At 43.3% G+C, this 20,994-nt stretch overlaps 1 protein-coding gene across 1 annotated transcript in view; it reads left to right on the forward strand.

The window, feature by feature from the left end:
• The window catches only part of ITGA1 (integrin subunit alpha 1), a 72,457-nt gene extending 52,078 nt beyond the window's left edge, over nt 1-20,379 (forward strand). The window contains exons 21-30 of the mRNA XM_015418993.1: nt 179-259; nt 3,838-3,914; nt 5,449-5,538; nt 7,335-7,437; nt 11,272-11,385; nt 14,262-14,369; nt 15,975-16,076; nt 18,058-18,150; nt 18,774-18,890; nt 19,742-20,379. Of these exons, the coding sequence (XP_015274479.1) occupies nt 179-259; nt 3,838-3,914; nt 5,449-5,538; nt 7,335-7,437; nt 11,272-11,385; nt 14,262-14,369; nt 15,975-16,076; nt 18,058-18,150; nt 18,774-18,890; nt 19,742-19,786 (930 nt within the window). The 3' untranslated portion in view covers nt 19,787-20,379. The remainder of the gene's footprint in view (nt 1-178; nt 260-3,837; nt 3,915-5,448; nt 5,539-7,334; nt 7,438-11,271; nt 11,386-14,261; nt 14,370-15,974; nt 16,077-18,057; nt 18,151-18,773; nt 18,891-19,741) is intronic.
• Nucleotides 20,380-20,994: the final 615 nt, after the last annotated feature.

Below are 20,994 nucleotides of genomic sequence, written 5' to 3' on the forward strand. Positions count from 1 at the left end.
GAGTGCTTCATGGCCAGATAGGGGTTTGAACTGGGTGCCTTTGGTCCTAATCCTACACTTTAACAGTTTCACTTGTCTTTGAACATATACTACAGTACCTAGAATTCTGTTTCAGTTTGTGCTGCTTTGACTTTTTAAAAACAAAGTTAACTGTGTTTTTTTGTTATTTTCGGTCCAGAAAATTCAGAAAGATAGCTGTGAAGTTGGGCTTAACATTACCTGCAGAGTGGGTTACCCTTTCCTAACCCCTGGAGAGGAGGTAAGATATTGTATATTTAGCTGGTTTGGGTTTCCTTGTGTCAGCAAGTACCTGTTCCTTTTTGTAGTGGTTGGCCCTCCAAGCCAAGACATATATGGAGCCTTGGAAGTAGTCTAACTTCATCATCCATCTGGTAAACCAGTCATCATAATCTTCCAACTGGTAAACCAGTCATCATCATCATCCAACTGGTAAACCAGGCTATTTCCCATGTTATCCAGAGCCATTTTCCCTCAGGCCATCATTCCTCTACCCAGTTTGCTGGCAGCCTTTTTGGAGCTAAAATCATAGTGCAGTATACAAGAGTTTTATCTCTCACCATCAGTGTTAAAGCGATGATGATGATGATGATGATGATGATGATGATGATGATGATGATGATGAAATTTGCAGACAGAGCATTATTCATTTTAAATATACCTTATACAGCGCCGGGAGAATTTAGGCTCTTTAAATAACAACACATATTATTATTAAATATTATTATCCAATGGACATCTGTGACTACCATATTCCAGACAAGATATCAAGGCTCAGTTGTGTGTACATATACAAGGTAGCAGAAGAAAAAGTCTTATTTCTCAGCATCAATATATCACAGTTGGAGTGCTGGGAAATATGATACCTTAGAACCAATGGCTTCCCTGAGGGAAATGCCTATCTCCCACACAATAAATAAGCAGGCACTCTACAGGATGTGTGAAACTAAAACCGGGAAAAGATACAGAAGCAGTGGGAAGCTAGGCTCATACTACAGGCAAAAAAACCTCGCTGTTACCGCTGCTCAGATGTTATTTCTGTCTTCACCCTGATTGTCTGGCAAGACCCCAGGCTTGAGAGAGTGACAGCAGCCACTCTTATAACCTCATATTTGTCAAGTATTGTTCTCGGCATTTACATTAACAGTATAGCCCTTTGCTCTGTTTATAAAGCAACATTCCACTCTATCTGAGGCTTTTCAGAACTTATGTTCCCATATCCTCATTGTGTGACCTGGCTCAGCTCTCTTGACAATAAATTGGCTGACGGCAAACTTTCCCACAACTCATTCTCCTCACACTGTGTATATATCAGATGAGAACCATAGCTGGAGACTTCTTTAAAGTTAACATGCTTAACCAGTTGTAGATTCTTTTGGTATGGTTCACAAAATACCTTTTAGTAGCCTACAGTATCCTTTGCTAATTCAAAACAAATGTCTACACAAAACTACTTTGAACTGGAAAGAAGCTAATATTTATACATTTAGACAGATGTCTCAAGAAGAAATTAGCTCCTTAGTCAAAGACAATGTATGTCTATAATCTGCTACATTACAGTATTTTTTTTACATTCTGATTCCACAATTTTTTAATGTCCTCACAAACACACACAATAGGTTAGATCCAGCCAGCTTTTCTGCTGCGGTAAAAGGGGAAAGGGGATACTACTAAAGCCTATGCAGGAGATTTCAAAAACCATGGGGAGGGGGCTGTGTTATGAAACAGAAGTGGGTGAGACTGAGTGAAAAAGCTGATTGGATCCAACCCATACCATGAACAGAATAATCCTGCTTCTTGCTTTCATATTCCTAAACAGCTTTCCTTTCCTTTACAGCTGTGAGCTATGCTGAATCTTAAATATAAACGGGTCATGTATAGAGAGACAGTCTCACCTAGTTCCCCTCCCACATTGCTTCTGTGCTTTCAGCTCTCATTAATCTCACCATAGTCTTATTTAATGGTCAAGGAGGATCCCCTCCTCCCTTTTTCAGCAGCAGAAAAGCTGGGTGGATCCAGATTCAAATATAATCACACTACTGACTCGGTATTATAGCTCTGAATAGTGTATGCTCACAGTAAAGATGAAATCTGGCTCCCTCATCTGGAAACACTCTAATATTTCTATTGGTTTACAACCTATCATTGCCAAAAGGCAATATTTTTACAGACTCAAAGCATAAACAAAAAAAACACCCTAAACTGATTCGGAGAAATGCTTATTTTTAATGAAGTGTCCAGAAATTTCATACAAAGAGCATGTGTGTTTTATTGGGCAAGGCAAATACTTTGTGCAACTCCTTCAGGGCAAATGGATGTAACAAAACCATATACACTGTTTCTTGTAGGAAAAGCAGCTTCAGCAGGTAGACTTAGAGTTGCCAAATTCTGGTTAAGAAATATCTGGAGATTTGGGGGTGGAACCTAGGGAGGGGTTTGGAGAGGGGTGGGACCTCAGCGAGGTATAATTCATAGAGACTACCCTCTGAAGGTGTCATTTCCTCCAGAGGGATTGATCTCTGTCGCCTGGAGATCAACTGTAATTCTGGGAGATCTCCAGGTCTCGCCTGCAAGTTGGCAACCCTAGGTAAACTGGGGGGGAAGCAGAGAAAGTCCTTCCGTTATAATGATTCTAGTGAGAATAATTTTTGCAGCAAAAGTGAACAGGAGGTGCCACCAGACTCCTCTTTACTTTAGCAGCCAAAAGGGGATGATGTTACTTTTATGTTGAAATCCCTCCATGCTTCCCCACCAAGGAGGGCTGCTTACTTTGGGTTGGGAAATTTCTGGAGTTTGGGGGATGGAGCCTGGGGAAGTTTGGGTTTGAGAGGGGAGGAACCTCAGTGGGGTATAAGAACATACAGTCCACTTTCCAAAGCTGCCATTTACCCCAGGAGAACTCATCTCTGTAGTCTGGGGATCGGTTGTGATTCCAGGGTATCTCCAGGCCCAACCTGGAGGTTGGCAGCCGTACCCTACCTTCACATCATGTTCTCAGTCTGAATTGGGCCCCTGTTTCAAGGGGAGGGGGAAACTGCTGGGAGTGTACAACTCCAAGCATTGTATGTAGTCCAGTGCTTAATGTGCATCTGAATGGAGATACTGTCTATCTGTTCTGTGTTGCTCTCAGTGAACTGTACACTTGGATGTACATCCAAATCTGCATCTCAAACATGGGGGCCTGTGTTGTTCAAGGCCTGTTCTCCCCCACTCATGCAGTCTTTCCCCTTTGCAACAAAGCACACTTTGTGTTTGGTTTGGAGTTGGTGCGCGTCCTCTGGGGCCAGTGGCCTCTCTCTCATGACCCTTTCAAGTGAAAGGTGACAGTTCCTCTTACAGTTTGCAGAAATCCTTGGGGGAGCAATTGAAGTTGGATAGAGGTGCAAATCTTTCCAGTTCCAATTAGTATCCCAGCAAACATTGATAACTGTGAGAGGGACTGCCCCCCACTGCAAAATGTTTGGTGATCTTCAGCCTCTCTCAACACTGAGAGGTACCTGAACAACCCTATAGGTTTCTAACATTGACTAGCAGCATTAGGGGTAACATGGATAGTTTGGGGCATTAAAAAGATCAGACTTTCCTTGTATATCTGTGTTCCCCATTTCTAGGGATCTATGTGGCACTTGACGATTGCCCCAACTCACCCCTCCTTACTTCAACCCATTTTTATACCCAGAATATCTACACAAGTGGCATACACGGGAGAGTGACATTGTATTATACACTGTTAGCACTGTTTACAATCGCCCACATATTGTTTCAGTTCATATTAAATATTTTGTTCTTTTGATACATTTTAATGACTTTTCCATTTAGGTTTCTTTCAATATAGTATTCCAGTTCAATGTGTCTTTTCTTCTGGAAAACATTACCATTCAATTTTCTGTGACAAGGTTAGTCCCAATCATTATTTGTTTATATTTTATTCAGTAACAGATTTAGCAAAAACCTGTATCACCAAATAAGTTATCTATTAGTGCGTTGAGCTGTGAATCAGATGTTGAGCATATAACAATTCCCATTTAGAAATGAACAGTAGCTATCAGTTCCATGAAAGAGAACAAATTAAGGGATTAAAGAAATAGCTATTTCTTCCACTGTGACAGAAATGAATAAGAATTTATTTATTTATTTATTTATTTATCTATTTATTTATTTCGGTTTATACCCCACCCTCCCCGCCAAGGTGGGCTCAGGGCGGCTTACATAGAATGTCTTATGTTATGATTTCATACAAATCACAATTAAAAACCTGTCATAAACATATAAACACAAAATAGCAATCATTTAAAATACCCCTAAAATGCTGGAACGTAATCTGATAAAAAAAGAGCAAGAAAGCAGCCATTCCATGGAAATGGAATGGAATGGATAAAGCAGCTTAGGTTGTTATACTTATAGTTGTATAGAATCATAAAATTAGTATATACTTTTAACAAAGTTTAAAGTCAGTGGAGCTAAGACCTGAAGTTCAAGTAGCAGGTCAATGTATTGATATGCCCATATAGGTGTTATATTTTTATGCAATGCAGCTAGGGTTGCCAACTCCCCTTGAGAAATATCTGGATATTTGGGTGTGAAGCCTGGGGATGGTGGGTTTTGCAGTGGTGAGCAACCTCGGCAGGGTGCAATGCCATAGACTCCGCCCTCCAAAGCATCTGTTTTCTTCGGGGAAATTGATCTCTGCCGTATGGAAGATCAGTTGTAATCCTGTGAGATCTCCAGCTTTCAGCTAGAGGCTGGCAACCCTCAACATAGCTGTAACCAGGGCTATTTTTGCGCAGGAACACACAGGAACGGAGTTCCGGCTGGCTCCTGAGTTGGCCACACCCAGCAGGAACTCATTAGCATAATAGGCCACACCCATCAGCAGAAACTCATTAGGATTGGCTACATTAGGGGTGTGTGGCCTAACATGCAAAGGAGTTCCTGCTACAAAAAGAGCCCTGGTTTGACAACAAACAAGGTAAACAGAATAACAAGCAAAAGGTGGGTGTGGCTGGATGACCACACTTCTGGTAACATGGGGGTGCGGCCTAATATGCTAATGGGCTGTGCTGTCAAGGGTGTAGCCTAATATGCTAATGAGTGTCTGCTGTTGGGTGTGGCCTATTATGCTAATGAGTTCCTGCTGGGCTTTTTCTACAAAAAGAGCCCTGGCTGTAACTGTAAATTACAGATATCAGTGTTCCTTCTTGGGTGGCATAACCATTTCACACCTACAGCAATTATTTACTAAACTCATCTGGAGTTTAGTCTGAAGTACCATTTTTTGTTTTTAACCATTAACAAGCATATTTTTTAAATTTATTTATTTATTAAATTTCTACCCCCGCCCTCCCGCCAAAGCGGCTCAGTCTAGCAGATCTGAGTCTAGATGTTAACAGATGAATTGAATACTCTGATTGAAATCATTTTTCTACGTAGTGACAGTGAAGAACACGAAGATACCCTTTTTGACAATGGAGGAAGCATCATGACACCAGTAAAATATGAAAGTGGATTGGTGTTTTCAAGGTATTGGTGCTTGCTTTTTTTTCTTCCTAGTTTAGAGGATTTACAAAGCTTCCTGAGACAATGTAAAAAAAAAAACCCCTTCCCATCTGGTAAAAATAAAACTAAAGTATGTCTTGATTTTTAAAAGTGTGATTAACTGGATAAACTAAAGTAGTAGGTAGGGATGGGCACAAACCAGAAAATTCCGGTTCCATTCGGGATGTTCCTGAACAGAACCAAGCAAAAATTGCGAGAACCAAACCATCTGAGGGGGAGTGAGAGGGATTGCTAAAATGGCTTGCATTCATTTCTGCCTAACAGCAGGGCTGATGTGCCCACCAGCTGTTAGGTTGAAATCAATGCTAGACATTTCAGTGATCCCTTTCACTTCCCCACCCCACTTACAGGTGGGGGGGGGGATGAGAGGGGTTTAATGGCTCATAGCCATGTCCATCTTAATCCCCCAGACCTGCACAGCCACCAGCTGGGTCCAAGGTGAATGAATCCCTGAGAAGCCATTCTGATTTGAACTAGACAAAGAATTTTAATATTTTAATATTTATGATAATGTTTTAAACTTTAATTTTATTGTATTAATCAAATACATATTGTATAAATGAAATGTTGTTCCCTGCCCTGAGCTCGCTCACAGGAAGGGCAGGCTATAAATATTAATTAATTAATATATATTTTTAAAAAATTAAAAGAAAGACAGTGTGGAGTGTCGGAGTGTCAAACTTGGTTCAAATCCTCACTGTGCCGCAGAAGCTTGCTGGGTGACCTTGGGCCACTCACACACTCTCAGCCTAACCTACCTCACAGGGTTACTGTGAAGATAACATGGAGAAGAGGAGAAAACCTTAAACTGCTGTGGGCCCCCACTGGGGAGAAAATGCAGGGTATAAATGAAGAAAATAGAGTTTTAAAAATCTTTTTTTTAATAACTTTTATTTTAATTTTTCCATAAGTTGTATATCCTTTTACATACTTCTTCTTATATACATTGGAGTCTAAAATACTCACATTGAATTAATCCAATCATACAAATGCTTCCATCTTTCCACAAAAACATTATCATCTTTTCCTTGGAGAATTAAACTTAACTTATCCATCTCCGCCGTTTCTAATAATCTACATGCTAATTCTTCTCGTGTAGGTGTATGTTCTTGTTTCCAATATCTAGCTAATAAAATTCTAGCAGTTGTAAGTATATAAATTATCATATATTTATCTTTCCATTTATAACTCTCCGGTAACATGTTTAACAGAGCAATTTCAGGTGACAGGTCAATTTTGATATTTGTTATTTCTAAGATAATATTCTGTATCATCCTGTCATATGGCAAAACCATGTATTATTCGGAAAGCTGCATAAACCAGAATAAAGCTACACCATCCACTCTGTTAATACAATAATTTCACAATGCATGTTGCTGATTACTGCATGAAATAGTACTGTAGTCATCAACCTTGCTTCCCTATCTAAAATTTTACTGGGGTAGAAGAAGGAGAGATTGGATTTATACTCGCCCTTCACTACCTGAAGGAGTCTCAGAGTGGCTTACAATCTCCTTTTCTTCCCTCCCCCCAACAGACACCCTGTGAGGTAGGTGGGGCTGAGAGAGCTACCCTTGAGGGAATAGCTCTAAAAGAACCAAGGTCACATCAGCAGCTGCATATGGAGAAGTGGGGAATCAAGCCTGGTTCTCCCAGAATAGAGTCCGTGCTCTTAACCACTATACCAAACTAGATGCTGTAGGAATTATTGACATATGAAAATGTTAAATCGCTTCAAGAAATTCTTATTATTTTTCAAGGGATCCCACCTTTTCTCATATCATTATTGCTGCAAATGAGACCATTCCTCCTGTTATCAACGCCACTGAGAATGTTGGGGATGAAATTAACATCAGCTATTTGGTAAGGAAAACCACACATTTTTCTGATTGATATCCCTGCAATATAACAATATGTGCCATTTTATACAACACTAATATACAACACAAAACTCTAAAAGGTTAGTGAGTGTATAGGATCCTGCCCCTCAAGCCTGTCCAGGAATGAGAGGGAATCCTATACTTTTACAATACATTAAACAACAACCCACAGAGGTAGGCTACCCTCTCTGGATTTAGAACAATAAGCCACCAGAACCTCTATTAACTAGAGTCTCCATCCAGCCTAAGAGCAAGGTTCAGACTCTTAGGGGTTTTACACATTAGCACCTCTATCTAGAGATGCACGCTTAATTCTTGCAAAGGTAGCTCATAGGGTGAGTAGAAGGCACAGGAGTTTAACCTTGGAACTCAGTTACACATCAGAGACCATTTAAAAACAAGAATAAGTTTTTATTCAACACAGAGCATTGCAATTAGACCATAAAGATTTCAAAATAACAAGCCTAAGGCAATTTGCCTTAACTAGACATTACTGATTCATAGTTACCCCATTCAGGAGCATTCACAGTCCAAGAGTAGCACCAAGTTATACAGTCCAAGTAGACACCAAGGGATTTTGAATAGGAGAAATCCCATCTTTGCACTCCATGTGCTTTAAGTCACAAAGCAAGTCTTTGTTCTCCAACAGACAGCATGGCAGGACAGCATTTCCAGGTGCAATAAACAAGCACAGAGCAGAGAGCTCACGAGCAGGAACAAGAACACAAGAGCAGCAGAGAGAACCGAAAGAGAACAAGAGCAAGAGAGCGACTCTCTCATAGGGAATGACCAGTTATAGGCCAATTCCAGTCACAGTCAGCTGTGGCCATGTAGCCAACTGTGAGTGGGCAATTCTTGGTTGTCATGGGTGCAAGTGGGGATAGGCTGGACGTCCAGAGACCCCCTCTGCAGTCAGATGACCCCAAACTCCAGCCTCCCCATCGGCTACGCACGCTGGCCTAGCTTCCAGCATGGAAGTGTGAAGAATGTGGGTTTATGACATGCAATTGGGGCCATGGGGCTTGTAACAGGAAACAAGGCATATCCTGTTATCAGAAAGATATCACAGGAGAATCCAGGAGACATTTAGAAATTTCGAAATTCAGGGTAAATACCTCAATTTTCATCTAATCTATTCCTCAACTTACATGCATACAGGTGAGGCGACACTAAGTAACACAACAGAGTCAATAGTCCCTGGGGGGACTTGGCAAGCCTATATTGGGGCCAGGGCCACAGGTAATGGATGCAGCTCCCTAATTGAAAGCCTGGTGGAAGAGCTACGTTTTACAGGCCCTACAGAACTGCAAAAGGTCTCACAGGGCCCTGCTGTCTTCCAGGAGTTCATTCCACCAGTATGGAGCTGCCACTGATAAGACCCTCGCCCTTGTCACTGCTAGCCTGGCTTCTCTGGGGCCAGGAAGAGCTAAGCGATTTTGGGACCCTGATAGTAATGCTCTCTGGGGAACATGTGGGGAAAGGTGGTCCCTTCTGAAATGTATATGAAGAATTTTTATTGTTCTTTATTTTTTGCAATATATTCCTCATAGTCCCTTTTTGCCTGTCTAATCACCAACATACATTTTATTTGCCAAAGCCGGTGCTCCTTTTTATTTACTTCACTCAGATGAGCCTTCCACCACTTAAAGGAATCCTTCTTACCTTTTACTGCTTACCTTCTTACATTTTACTGCTTCCATTACTTTGTTTGTAAACCATGCAGGCCTTTTTAATACCTATTTTTACCTTTCCTAACCTCTGAAATACATTTTTTGAGAACTTCCAGTATTGTAGTATGCCCCACTGAGGTCCCTCTCCCCCCTAAACCCCACTGTCCTCAGTATCCACCCCAAATCTCCAGGAATTTCCCAAGTGGGAGTTAGCAACCCTAGTGGAGTTCTACTCAACCACATATTAATAGCATTTGTTGTTGTTGTAATTACAAAAATTATGCAAGCCACCCTGAGCCTGCCTCTGCAGGAAGGGTGGAGTAGAAATCCAATAAATAAATAAATAGTTACCTTTGTGCATCTCAAAGTAACCAAAGACACAAATGCTTCTAAAGACCCAGCACATGGCAACAGAATTATTGGAGGGAAGGGCAAATGCCCTCCACCCTCTACTGTTGTAGAAACACCACAGAAGTGCAATATCATAAGTCTATAAAATGTACTTTTGTGAGACTGACTCCTCATTGTTCCGAGGACGGGACTTCCACCCCCCCCCCCAAGGCAGGAGAGGCCAAGCCCCACATGGAGCCAAGATGACGGACCACGGCTCCCGCACCACTTACCCGGGTGACTGGACGGGACGCGGGGGTGGCAGGACGAATGGAAATGCCGGCCTCTTTGCCCCCACTTACAGAGGGATCCGGGGCCAGTGGGAGGGGCGTTGGCAAGGACGCCTTGGGCCCCCGCCGGGGGAGAGTCAGGACCGGCGACGCAGGCGACGGTGCCTCAGCCCCCATCCTCGTCCGGTCCCCGGAGCAGACAGCAGGCACAGCGCAGAGTGACAGGGACGAGGCGGCTGGGCCGGGCCTGTGGCCTGGCTCAAGAGCCCGCCCCCGCAGCCGAGCGTGGCGACCGGGAGCGAAAAAGGCAGGAACTGGAAGAACCACGCCCGGGGGAGCGCGTCTTTGGCTTTGTAAGGGGGCGGGGCCCGGGGAGGAGGACGGCGCCGGGAAGAGCAAAGCCCACTGGGAACCGGGGGGGAACTATAAGGGAGGAGAAGGAGGAGGCTGGAGATGACTCCTGGATGAGAGGCTGCACAGAAAGAGAGCGACATCCAGCAGGGCCGGGCGTGAAGGGACTGGTGATGTAACCTCCCTCCCCCGTCCAGGTGTCTGAGGCCAACATACTCCTTAAGAAAAGGGAGGGGGTGAGGCAATGTGGCCGAGCTCGGCGGTGTTGGGAGCTCGGACGACAAAGACAGTGAAGGGTTGTCGTCGAGCTCCTGTGACACTCATACACACAAGCAAGGCCACTCCAAACAGGGTTCAGTGCTGGAAAACAAGACAGGTTGGTGCCACAGCTCAGGATCTCCTTCTTCCCAACCTTGAAAGAGAGCCAGTGTGGTGTTGTCTTTAGGATGTCAGACTAGGATCTGGGAGACCCGAGTTCAAATCCTCATTTTTCCATTAAGGTTGCTCAGAGACCTTGCACCACTCACTCTCTCACACCCTATTCATTCTGACAGGATTGTTGTGAGGATGAAATGGGAGGGAATGACATACATCACCCAGAGCTCCTTGGAGAGAAGGTGGGATTAAAATGCACTCTATATATATATAGAAAGAAGTAACCCTGACCTGGATAGCCCAGGCAAGCCTGATCTCATCAGATCTCAGAAGCTAAGCAAGTATTTGGATGGGAGACCTCCACAGAATAGCAGGGCCAAGAGGCAGAGGCAGGTTATCAAGCCAGTTCTTTGAACGTCCTCCATGCCCCAGTAGGAGTTGCCAGAGGTTGCCATGACTTCCATGCATGGGTGCATGCATACACATACACAAATGAAAAAAAATAGAGAAAGAAGTGAGGGGTGCAGGGAAAATCTACAACAAACAGACAATAACATAGTTCAAGGCTCACTTTAAATTCATTTCCTGTATTCATCATCATATTCTGGGCGAAACTTATTTGTTCTCCTGTATAATTTATCAGGATGTATTGTAGGACTTTGGAATGTCAAACAGTGGGATTCTACTGTACCATAGAACAGGTCTGCACTTCCTGTTAATACTGATGAATGAAAAGACTGTTGATAAAAGAAATAAAGTATTTGCTAACTTTAAGAAAAGCTTCGTTCTTCTTGTCCACAGATTGTTAAAGGTGAATATTTTCCAGTGCCAGAACTTACACTGCAAATTTCATTCCCTAACTTGACTTCAGTCCAAAGCCCTATTCTATACCTAACAAGACTATCATTCACAGAGGTAAGTTAAATGTAGAAAATTATTATTTATTTGTTGTAGGGCAGAGTTACACACAGAAAGCATATAATACTTTAAAATACATAACCAAGTTGATACAACAGGTATGCAGACCAACTGGGCAAGCCCCCTAAATACTAATATCTGACTTTTTAATCCACTCAATCGCAGCTGGGGAGGGTTAAGAGAGCTCTGTCACATCTCCCTGGAAAGCGCAACACTCACATTCCTGTGACTGATGGAAAATAGTTTGGCGGGCTGCACCCCAATTGCGTTTGCGTCCTGGTATATTTCACCTCATTTAAATCACAGGTCTGCACAACTGCCAAAGCCTGTTCATATTCTGTTAGCCATCTTCCATACTTTAAATGGCACATCAAATCCTGCAGGCCTCTCATTGGTGTAGAAAATAACATTCCTTGATGACAATGTCTAGTTTTGATTATCACAGTATGCATTTCCAGTGTTGCTGGGGGCGGGGAGCCTGGACTGGCCTGGCCAGCCCAGTGGCTAGGAGCCGCGCAGGGCTTGCCGCTGTTGCTGTGTCCCGGTGGCCACCGGGCCCTCCCCAGGAACCTCCCGGAGTCCCCGGGAGGAGACAGGCAGCAGGCCGGCCCCGTTCCCCCAGCTTGTGCTCCGCGGCCTACCTGCACCCGAGACGGAGAAGAAGCGTGGCCGCGGGCACCGGGGGGCGAGCAGCAGCTGAAGGGGCACCGGGGGACCTCGAGAGAAGGAGCCGCCGGGTGGGCACGCCTGCGACAGTGGAATCGGCCGAGCAAGGAACTGCCCTCGCTCGATGCTGGGGGCCTGGGAGACCACCGGTGTGCACGCTCCGGTCCGCCAGTCCTCTGGGGAGCCGGGGGATGGCGGGGTGGGGTCGGACGCTCCGACGTCTACACCTTTAGGCAGGGCCGGGGCGGGGGGCGTGCCAGATGAGGGGGAAATAAAGAGGAGTGAGCGGCAAGCCGAGGAGGAGGCGCTGGGCTGGTTGCACGAGTGGCGCAATTGCTAGAGCTCAGAGAGAGAAGAGAGGCAGTCGAGAGAAAGCGACCAGACCCAAGACGGGCTAAGGAGGTGACTTAACCTCCTGAAGGTCCCGCATCTGAGGCAAGCCCTCCTCCAGAACAGGCTCTTTCCCGCTCCAGTAAGCTGGCATTCCCAACACCCTGGTGAGGTCCCCGGCTGAACAAGCCTTCTGACGTCACGGCGACAGGCGGTGGACCCGCCCGGGAGCAGCAGGAACGCCACATGCTTCTGGCAGCAGTGGCGGCGGGGGAAACAGGAGGGAGGGAGAAGCCTTGGAGGGCCGGTGGCTAGCACCATGGATGTTGTTGATGTTGGGGGGGGGAAGCCCAGCGGCTGAGAGCCGTACAGTGCTCACCACCGTTGCTGCTGGCGGCTGCGGTGATGGGGGGGAGAAAAATTGGACGGCCAGTGGAAGGGGGAGGCACTGCCACTGGAGGTGGGAGGAGGTGAGAGAAGGCTTGGCAGGCCAGCCGGCCGGCCGCTTAGGCCTTGCTGCCACCACCAGGGGGGGAAGAAAGCTTGGCGGGCCCGCAGGCCTCGCCATTGGTGCCGAGGGGGTGGGGGAGAAGGCTTTGCAGGCCTGGTGGGAGCCACACGGGCCTCACCGTTGGTGCTGGGGAAGGGGGAAGGCTTGGCGGGCCCAGCAGGAGCTGCATGGGCCTCGCCATTGGTGCCGGGGGGAGGGGGAGGCTTACCTGTGACTGCTTCCTCCTCCTCCGCATGGAGCTCCCCCCCCCTGTGAGTATCGCGAGTCCTCCTTCTTGTATTCCATATTTCCTTCTTTTGAAGAAAAGTGTGCATCTGCCCAGGTCTTGCTTGTGCATCAGCTGCATCCATTCCTGGGTCAGTCAGTCTTAGCCACAGTGATCCATGTCTTAGTTACATCTAGACTGGATTATAGCAATGTGCTGTCCTTGGGGCTACCCTTGAAGAGTGTTTGGAAGCTGCAGCTAAGTGCAGAATGCTTGGCTAGCCTGATAGTCTGGGCCAGCTATCAGGAGTGTATGTCCCCAATATTACAGCAATGACACTGGCTACCAATCTGTTCCCAAGCCCAATTGAAGGCACTGGTTTTGTCCTTTAAAGCTAGATGGCTTTGGACCAGGGAATCTGAAGGACTGTCTTCCCCTATAAGTTCCTGCCCAGGAATTAAGATGGTGGGGGAATGCCTCCTGACTGTCCTGCCAATTAAAGACACTTGCTTGGTGGGTATATGAGAGAGGTACTTTTCTATGGCAGTTCAACAGTCATGGAACAAACTCCTCAGGAAAGTGCGCCTGGGCCCCCTCACTGTCACTCTTCAGGAGGCAGTTGAAGACAGTTTTGTTTAGAACGGCATTTTAATCGATTTAACTTTTATTATTAGCAGTCCTAACTGGAGGTTTTAAACTGCGAATTTTGTGGAATTTTTGATTGCTTTAATTGTGTTTTTAGTAATGTTTTATTTATATTGTAGGCCATCTTGAGTCTCACAAAGGAGAAAGGTGGCTAATATATGTTTTAAATAAATAAAAGAGGCACAGGTTGATAAAGACCACATCTTTAAGATAATTCTGTAATGATTTTATAGAACAAACCTCCTGTTTCGCCATCATTCTTAATACATTAATAGTTTTTATGCATGTGAATGTATTTTTGACTGTTGAAAATAACACCTTTTTCTACTCATAGTAATATTTTGCTAGTTGACTCTGATGATTTTAATTAATATTTTTTTCTGCTCCTTTACCTGTATACTATCACTTCCTATTAGCATATGTAAGCAAAATATTATATTCTTTATCAAATCAAACACTTGACTGGTGTTTTTTTTTCACTACCAGTAACAATTCTGATTCCCCCCCCCACACTAGAATGCAGTCTGCAGAACCAGTCACTCCATAGATCCATTAATGATTGATGCTGGTCAGCCATTCATAACTTCAAGGAAAAAAGAGCCTCTAAAGAATCCAGCTGTACGTATTTCTAAACTTCTGTTTCTATGGCATAGCTTGAACTGAATGCCATCTTGGGTCAGACTATGGGTTCATCTAGGCCAGGAGTCCCCAACCTTTTTTGAGCCTGCAGGTACCTTTGGAATTCTGACACAAGGTGGTGTGCGCAACCACAAAATGGCTGCCACACAAGGTGGAACCAACTACAAAATGTCAGGGAGTGAGGTTATGCATAACTCTTATAGTAACTTTTCAGCATTTCAGGCAGAAGCCCTGTTGAGCAGAATGCCTTTTACGATGAGCATATCATTTAAAAATATTTTCTTGCATACACACAGCTTACCTTCAGTCACACAGTGAAGACCCTTGAGATGTGGTAGCTGCTGCTGCCAAAGCAATTTTTTCTTGAGTCTGTACATCCAATCAGATCTCCAAAGGCCAATCAGAAGCCCGGCTGGGGAACAGCCATGCTCACTTCCTAAAAACACTTGGCAGGTGGCAGGAAAGATGTTGGTAGGCACCATGGCACCCATGAGCACATTTGGGCATCTCTAATATAGGCGTTCCGTGCACCTTGGTGTTTAGTCATGTCGGCCACATGACCACGGAAACGTCTTCGGACAGCGCTGGCTCTTTGGCTTTGAAACGGAGATGAGCACCGCAACCCTAGGGTCGGATTCGACTAGCTTTCGAGCAAGGGAACCTTTACCTTTACCTTTTAATATAGGCCAACACCTTTTCCCCAATATTGGTCAGTCAGATGTAGCTGGGAAAGCAACAGCCACCTCTTGCTGTTGCTCCCCCAGCAGCAACTGGTATTCCATTCTACATTGCCTCTGAATGTGGAGGATCCATTTAGTCATCGTAGCTATCTGACTGATAGGCTTATGGGTAGGTTATGTGTTATCAATGAAACTGGTCAAAGCCACTTGCTCAATGGAGTTTTGCATTTGATTATTTAATCTCTTAAATGTTTTCACCTAATTGTTATTCATAATTGTATTCTTTTTTCTTAGCCCTTCAAGAATAAATGGCACAGTACAAGCATGTATATCTAAGTAAAAGTCCAGGTTGACAAAAAATTGTAAACACACAGATGGCTCGACTGTGGCTGTAGCTGGGATTGTAATGAATACAGGTTTATACAGAAAATCACAATCCCTGTTTTTTTGCTCACAAATTTGCATTCCGCTGTTCTGCATCACAGGTCTAAACAAAACTCCATGAAATCTGAAGTCTTAATCTGAAGGTTTGTTTATTTTTGAAGGCTCAGGTGGACAAGTAAAGGCAAACTGCATGCACAGCTGAGATTTGGATTTGGATTTAAATTGGAATGCAACCCTTGCTCAGTTTTGCTACTCAAAACCTGGCTTCCCTCATTATTATTGATAATGTGGAAAGAAAAAAGATGATGGTGTACACAGATATTACCTGTTCTGACCCTTAATTACTGGATAATGAATGAATTCCTATTTGATAAATGTCTTCTGAAGGATAATAGTGCTATCTGAAAGTATGTTATTGGTAGCAATGAGGGAAAGAGCACTGATAGGACCTTTGAGAACATGTCATTCTGGATAGCCATGTTTTACCTTTCAATCATCTTTTATGTCATAATTCATCAAACAGGACTGTGATTCCTATGGCTGTACATCCATTAACTGTACTCTGGCCCCATCAGATGTAACTCAAGTGAACATTTCACTCCGACTCTGGAAACCTACCTTTATAATGGTAAGTGAGCCATCAAAATCAGGAGTATGAAAGAACATCATGCCAATGTCACTGTCATTCTGTTGCATATGTATATAAATAGGCATAGATTTGTTTTTGTTTTGCTATCAGTCTGTAGCTGACTTATGGCAACCCGGTAGGTTATTCGAGGCAAGAGAGACTTCAGGGGTGGTTCACCCTTGCCTGCCTCTTCACAGCAACACTGGTATTCCTTGCTAGTCTCCGATCCAACTACTAACCAGGGCTGCTTAGCTTCCAAGATCTGATGTGACTGGGCTAGCTTGGGCTATCTAGGTCAGGACAAACATTAGCAGTGGTATAACATAAACCTATTGCTATTCTGAGATGTACTTTGACTTCAGTATCTTCTTGACTCTTTTCCTTATGCAACAGCAAGTGCTACTGTGAAAGAACAATGTACAGCAGTAGAAATTTAAATCCTTAATAATTTGGATTTGTTTCTTCTCACATCAACACATCCCAGAGCGTAGGAGGAGGGGTAAATGCATACTTGAAGCAGAGCCAGTAATCAAATAGACTGGTGGACTGCAAATGCATCAAAACCTAACCTTGAAGATATTCGGCCTAGATGTTTGTCAAATAAAAGTTTTCATAAATGGCATGACAGCAACTTCTGTAACTGAACCTTGTTACATTCTGGCCCGTATTGTACCACTCCACTGAACAATGTTTGAAGCCATGTGACTCTTCCATTGGAGGAGGAGCCCTTAAATTGGAGGAAGGTTCCATAGGTGGAGCTTCTTCCTCTCTGAGATTGGACTCTGCCCACTATCTATGTGTGTATTTGCACAATCATATGAGGATGCAACAACCCCTTGCAACAGCCACTTCCTTTTCATACCATTGCAAAGCTGTGATGATGGATGGGCACACACTATTTGATTCTTCTGTTTATAAATACTGAAGCATTTTACAGTATTGACTGGCTTGTAAATGACCTGTTAGGGCTGCGATCATATGCACAATTAGACCTGCCATAGGCACGAATGCCAGGTGGATTTAAAGGGCACAACCAGACAACAACATCTAGGAAGCACCCCACAGCCGTCGGCAACCCGTTCTACTCCACTGCAGAACCAGAGTTAAAAGACACTGGGGGAAATCCAGTAGTAAACGGGTTGCGATGGGCCATGGACGGACTTTCCCCTGTCCACTCCAGTGCTCTCTCATGGTGTTGGGATGGTCTGATCGGGCCATCCCAACTCCGTGCCATTGTTTTTTCCCCCCTTCTCGGTATGCATATCATCACAAACTCCATAGGGAGCCCTCAGTGTGGAGATGCAATTCATTGATTCCTCATTTAAGTGCATCAGAAACAAACAGCAAAAAAACCCAACCCTGGCTCACCCATGGTTGTGTCTGATCATGCAGCGGTGGTCTGTGCCCACAGCTTCCAAGGACTGTGTGATCGCGGAGCTGCGGGTCAAATTCCTCTGAAAGAAATAGCCTCGCTTCCCCCCCCCCCCCCCTGTGTCTTCCTTGTGGGTTATTAAAGGATATCCATGATCAGATCTTCTCAGCCTTTTAAAAAAACAAGTCACAACCTTTGTGGTGGTGATTCAAATTGAGTACATACACACAGAGGGGTTCAGTCTTTCCATGCTCAGATGGTTTTGCCTTTTGAAACTGACACACTTAATCAGACAGAAAGACTCCTGTATTTTTCACATCTATTTTCCTTCCAAAGCCAGTAACAACTTGGCAGTTGTGATAAACAAGTTGCCCTCTCCCTTCTACACGTGGCCCTGATTTGAGTTATTGCCATGTATGCTTGCAATTAAATTTTGGAACACGGTGATATGATTTCTTTATGGACTTCCCATTGACCATTTCATTCTTGGTGTTGCTTGCATGTATGCCCCCCCTCCTCTCACAAACTGAAATCATACTCTGATTTACTGTGGTGATTTAAAGCTTTGTTAAATTGAGATTAAATGGGTTCAACTCTGTTTTATTCTAGGCTAGTATTCCTAGTTTAGATGTTAATGTAACAGCATTACTGAGGAGTGAAAATTCATCACTGATCCTGAAAAAGGATGACGAAAAAAGAGAGGTAAGTCCCACCGGATTCTCTCTTATGTACTGAAATCTTAATCCACAAATCTGTTAAATCAGAATAAAGGCTTTAGTCCCATAATATTTACTTATTTCAAAGCAAGCACAAATATTGTATTGGGCTGCTATGTATTTACAGGCCAGTTCTAAAAGCAAGAACATGTGCACAAGTCAACCACATTGCAAATTCTAACCGTGGCTATTCTTGAGTTGTTGTTGCTATTAATTCAGTTTCTTCCCCACTTCCTGGCAAAACTCTCTAAGCAGATTGTTAAATTGCCAAACTGTGGTTTACTCATCAGTACACAAAATCTACCAGCATTTCTTTATTATTATAGCAATTAATTGATCAACTGTCCAACAAATGGAAGAAAAATTAACATCTGAGACCGGCCACTGACTACAATGTAAATTTTGTCCAACTCATTATTTATGTTACAGAAACCAGCTAAATATTAAAACTTATTCTGACTGTCACAGCATAAGTTCTCATCACTCACTAGACAATACTAGACTCCCAAAAATTAAGCCAATGTTAGTAACTAAAGATGAGTCTCTATTTCATTATTCCTATTTTTTTTAAAAAACAAATAATTGTTTTACCATTCTAATCATTTTTAGATCATTATTAAGATTTCAAAAGAGCTTCTTCCTGGCCGGGTCCCATTATGGGTTATTCTGCTGAGTGTTTTTGCGGGACTTCTTATTCTTACACTACTTATATTTGCATTGTGGAAGGTAAGATAATAGCATCGTTTGTTTAGATTTTTTTTCACCCCAGTGCTAATTAGGTGTCCTGAAGCATCACTGACAAGAATCACTGAAGAATCATTAACAAGAAAGTCCTGATTGCTTCCTCTCTGCTTAACATGTTGACAAATTAAGGTTTGAAACATGGTAGGTTGGATGTTCTGCTTTGCTTCAACTAAGTGAGGAATCTTCCTCCAATGGAATGAAGATGTCCATCACCGGAAGATTCCTCACGGGACAGAAGGATCCAGCCCAATACATAAAGTGATGTCCTGGTGATAGACATTCTAGTTAACATCTCTGTGTTTTCATATATTTGACCACAAGTGGGCAGCCTTTTCAAAGCTAAAGGCAGAATCCAGTGTCTTAAAAACATGCCATTTGTCTGCATTATTTTGTTATAAGTATCAATGAATAGGACAGTGAACTAGTGTTAATTCAACTGAATTTCAATTGCTGTTAGCATAAGTGAAGCATGAAATGTTTGATGCTGTATAACGACAGATACATGATTCAAAAAGCACTGCATTTTGATGACAATAACTTTACAGAGAGATGCCATTTTCTCTTCTTTTCCCTTCCCCTGTGTTCCACAAAACAGTTGAACAAAAATGGCAAAGCATTTAAATGGTAATTAACAATATTTCCTTCTGTCCTGTGAGTGAGCTGGAGCTCTCTAACAGAGATATCTAAGCACCCTCAACAAACTCCTGTTTTTAGTGACAAAATGAAGTTAGAATAAGATGTAATTGTAAGTAATGCAAATGTAAACACTGCAGGATTATACATTTCAAAGCTGACTCAAAGGGTTGTTGTTGTTTTGCCCTTCCTCTTTGTAGGCTGGATTTTTCAACAGGCCGTTAAAGAAGAAAATGGAGAAATGAAGAGGGAAATAACAACAAAAGAAACTGTAGCAGTTCTACAGTGATCTGTTCTCAGGTCTGCCTCAGAAATGTGACCAGAAAATGCCACATCTAGTGTCATCTAGATAGCCACAAAGTTTCCTCACACATCAACACAGAATAACCAAGGTGCCTAATTGCCAAAAAAAGAAAAGAAAAATGAAAACTAACTGGAGTACAAGTTGGATAAGAGAAACAGTTTAATTTCTGGACAGAGCCTGAATAAGGGTTTGGTACAGTGGATACAGAAGTGGCACTGGACTTTGGTTTCTCAACCATCCATTTCCCAGGTACATAGACAGAGTGATTTATTTTAGAGGTCTGCTGTTCAAAGAAAACAGGTCAAATATACTGCTGGTTTGAGTTGGAACTGGTCACTTTCCCCCAATAGCTCTTTGGATCCTGGCTGTTGTCTTTAAAATTAAGTCTTTTTTGGTTAGCGTGAGATTTTGATTCCAAGCACACAAAGCTGAAAATACATTATATTGAAAATATGGACTATACAAACCCAAATAATAGGTTTGGGATAATCTCTTAATGTACAGCAGAAACAACTCTATAAACTTATTTTTTTATCATCCCCAATTAGGAATGAAATCAATTAGTTATACATTATTAGTAGGAAAACAAGGCAAAAGTGAAAAAGTGGGTACTTCGGTAAGCTTATTTTCCTTACATCACTCAGGTATGCTCACATAGTGTCCATTTGAATGATATGTCTGGACTAAAAAAACCTTGACCAACATGCAGTATCTCTGTTAACATGTTACATGCTGGAAATATATGCATACATCTGTTGGTAAGAAACAACCAATGCGCATTCACTTTGCAGTTGAAACCAGGGACCAGTATCTGGATAAAGCACACATTCAGCTGCACTTGTGTTGAGTGTAACATGAGAAATATTCGATACATGTATTTTAACTAATCAAGTCTACACTGTACATGGATTGTACATGCATCTGTTGTAACCTCTGAATATGGCTAGTGTGAAATTGGATAGAGGGCAACATCTGCCAAACTTTGCACTGAACAAACTGCCCCTGTGGCATTTTCTGTTTCTACCACGTGTGATGCCCACTGAGGCACAGAAGCTACCTTGCAAGACAGAATTCATTTGTTGCCCCAAAGACAGAGGCTTGGATCCAAAGATGTCCTTGTGCAAATGGAAAGGACTTCTGTTCATGCAA

The sequence above is a fragment of the Gekko japonicus genome, unplaced genomic scaffold, assembly GCF_001447785.1.
Source record: "Gekko japonicus isolate JY-2015 unplaced genomic scaffold, Gekko_japonicus_V1.1 scaffold176, whole genome shotgun sequence".
Taxonomy (NCBI): Eukaryota; Metazoa; Chordata; class Lepidosauria; order Squamata; family Gekkonidae; genus Gekko; species Gekko japonicus.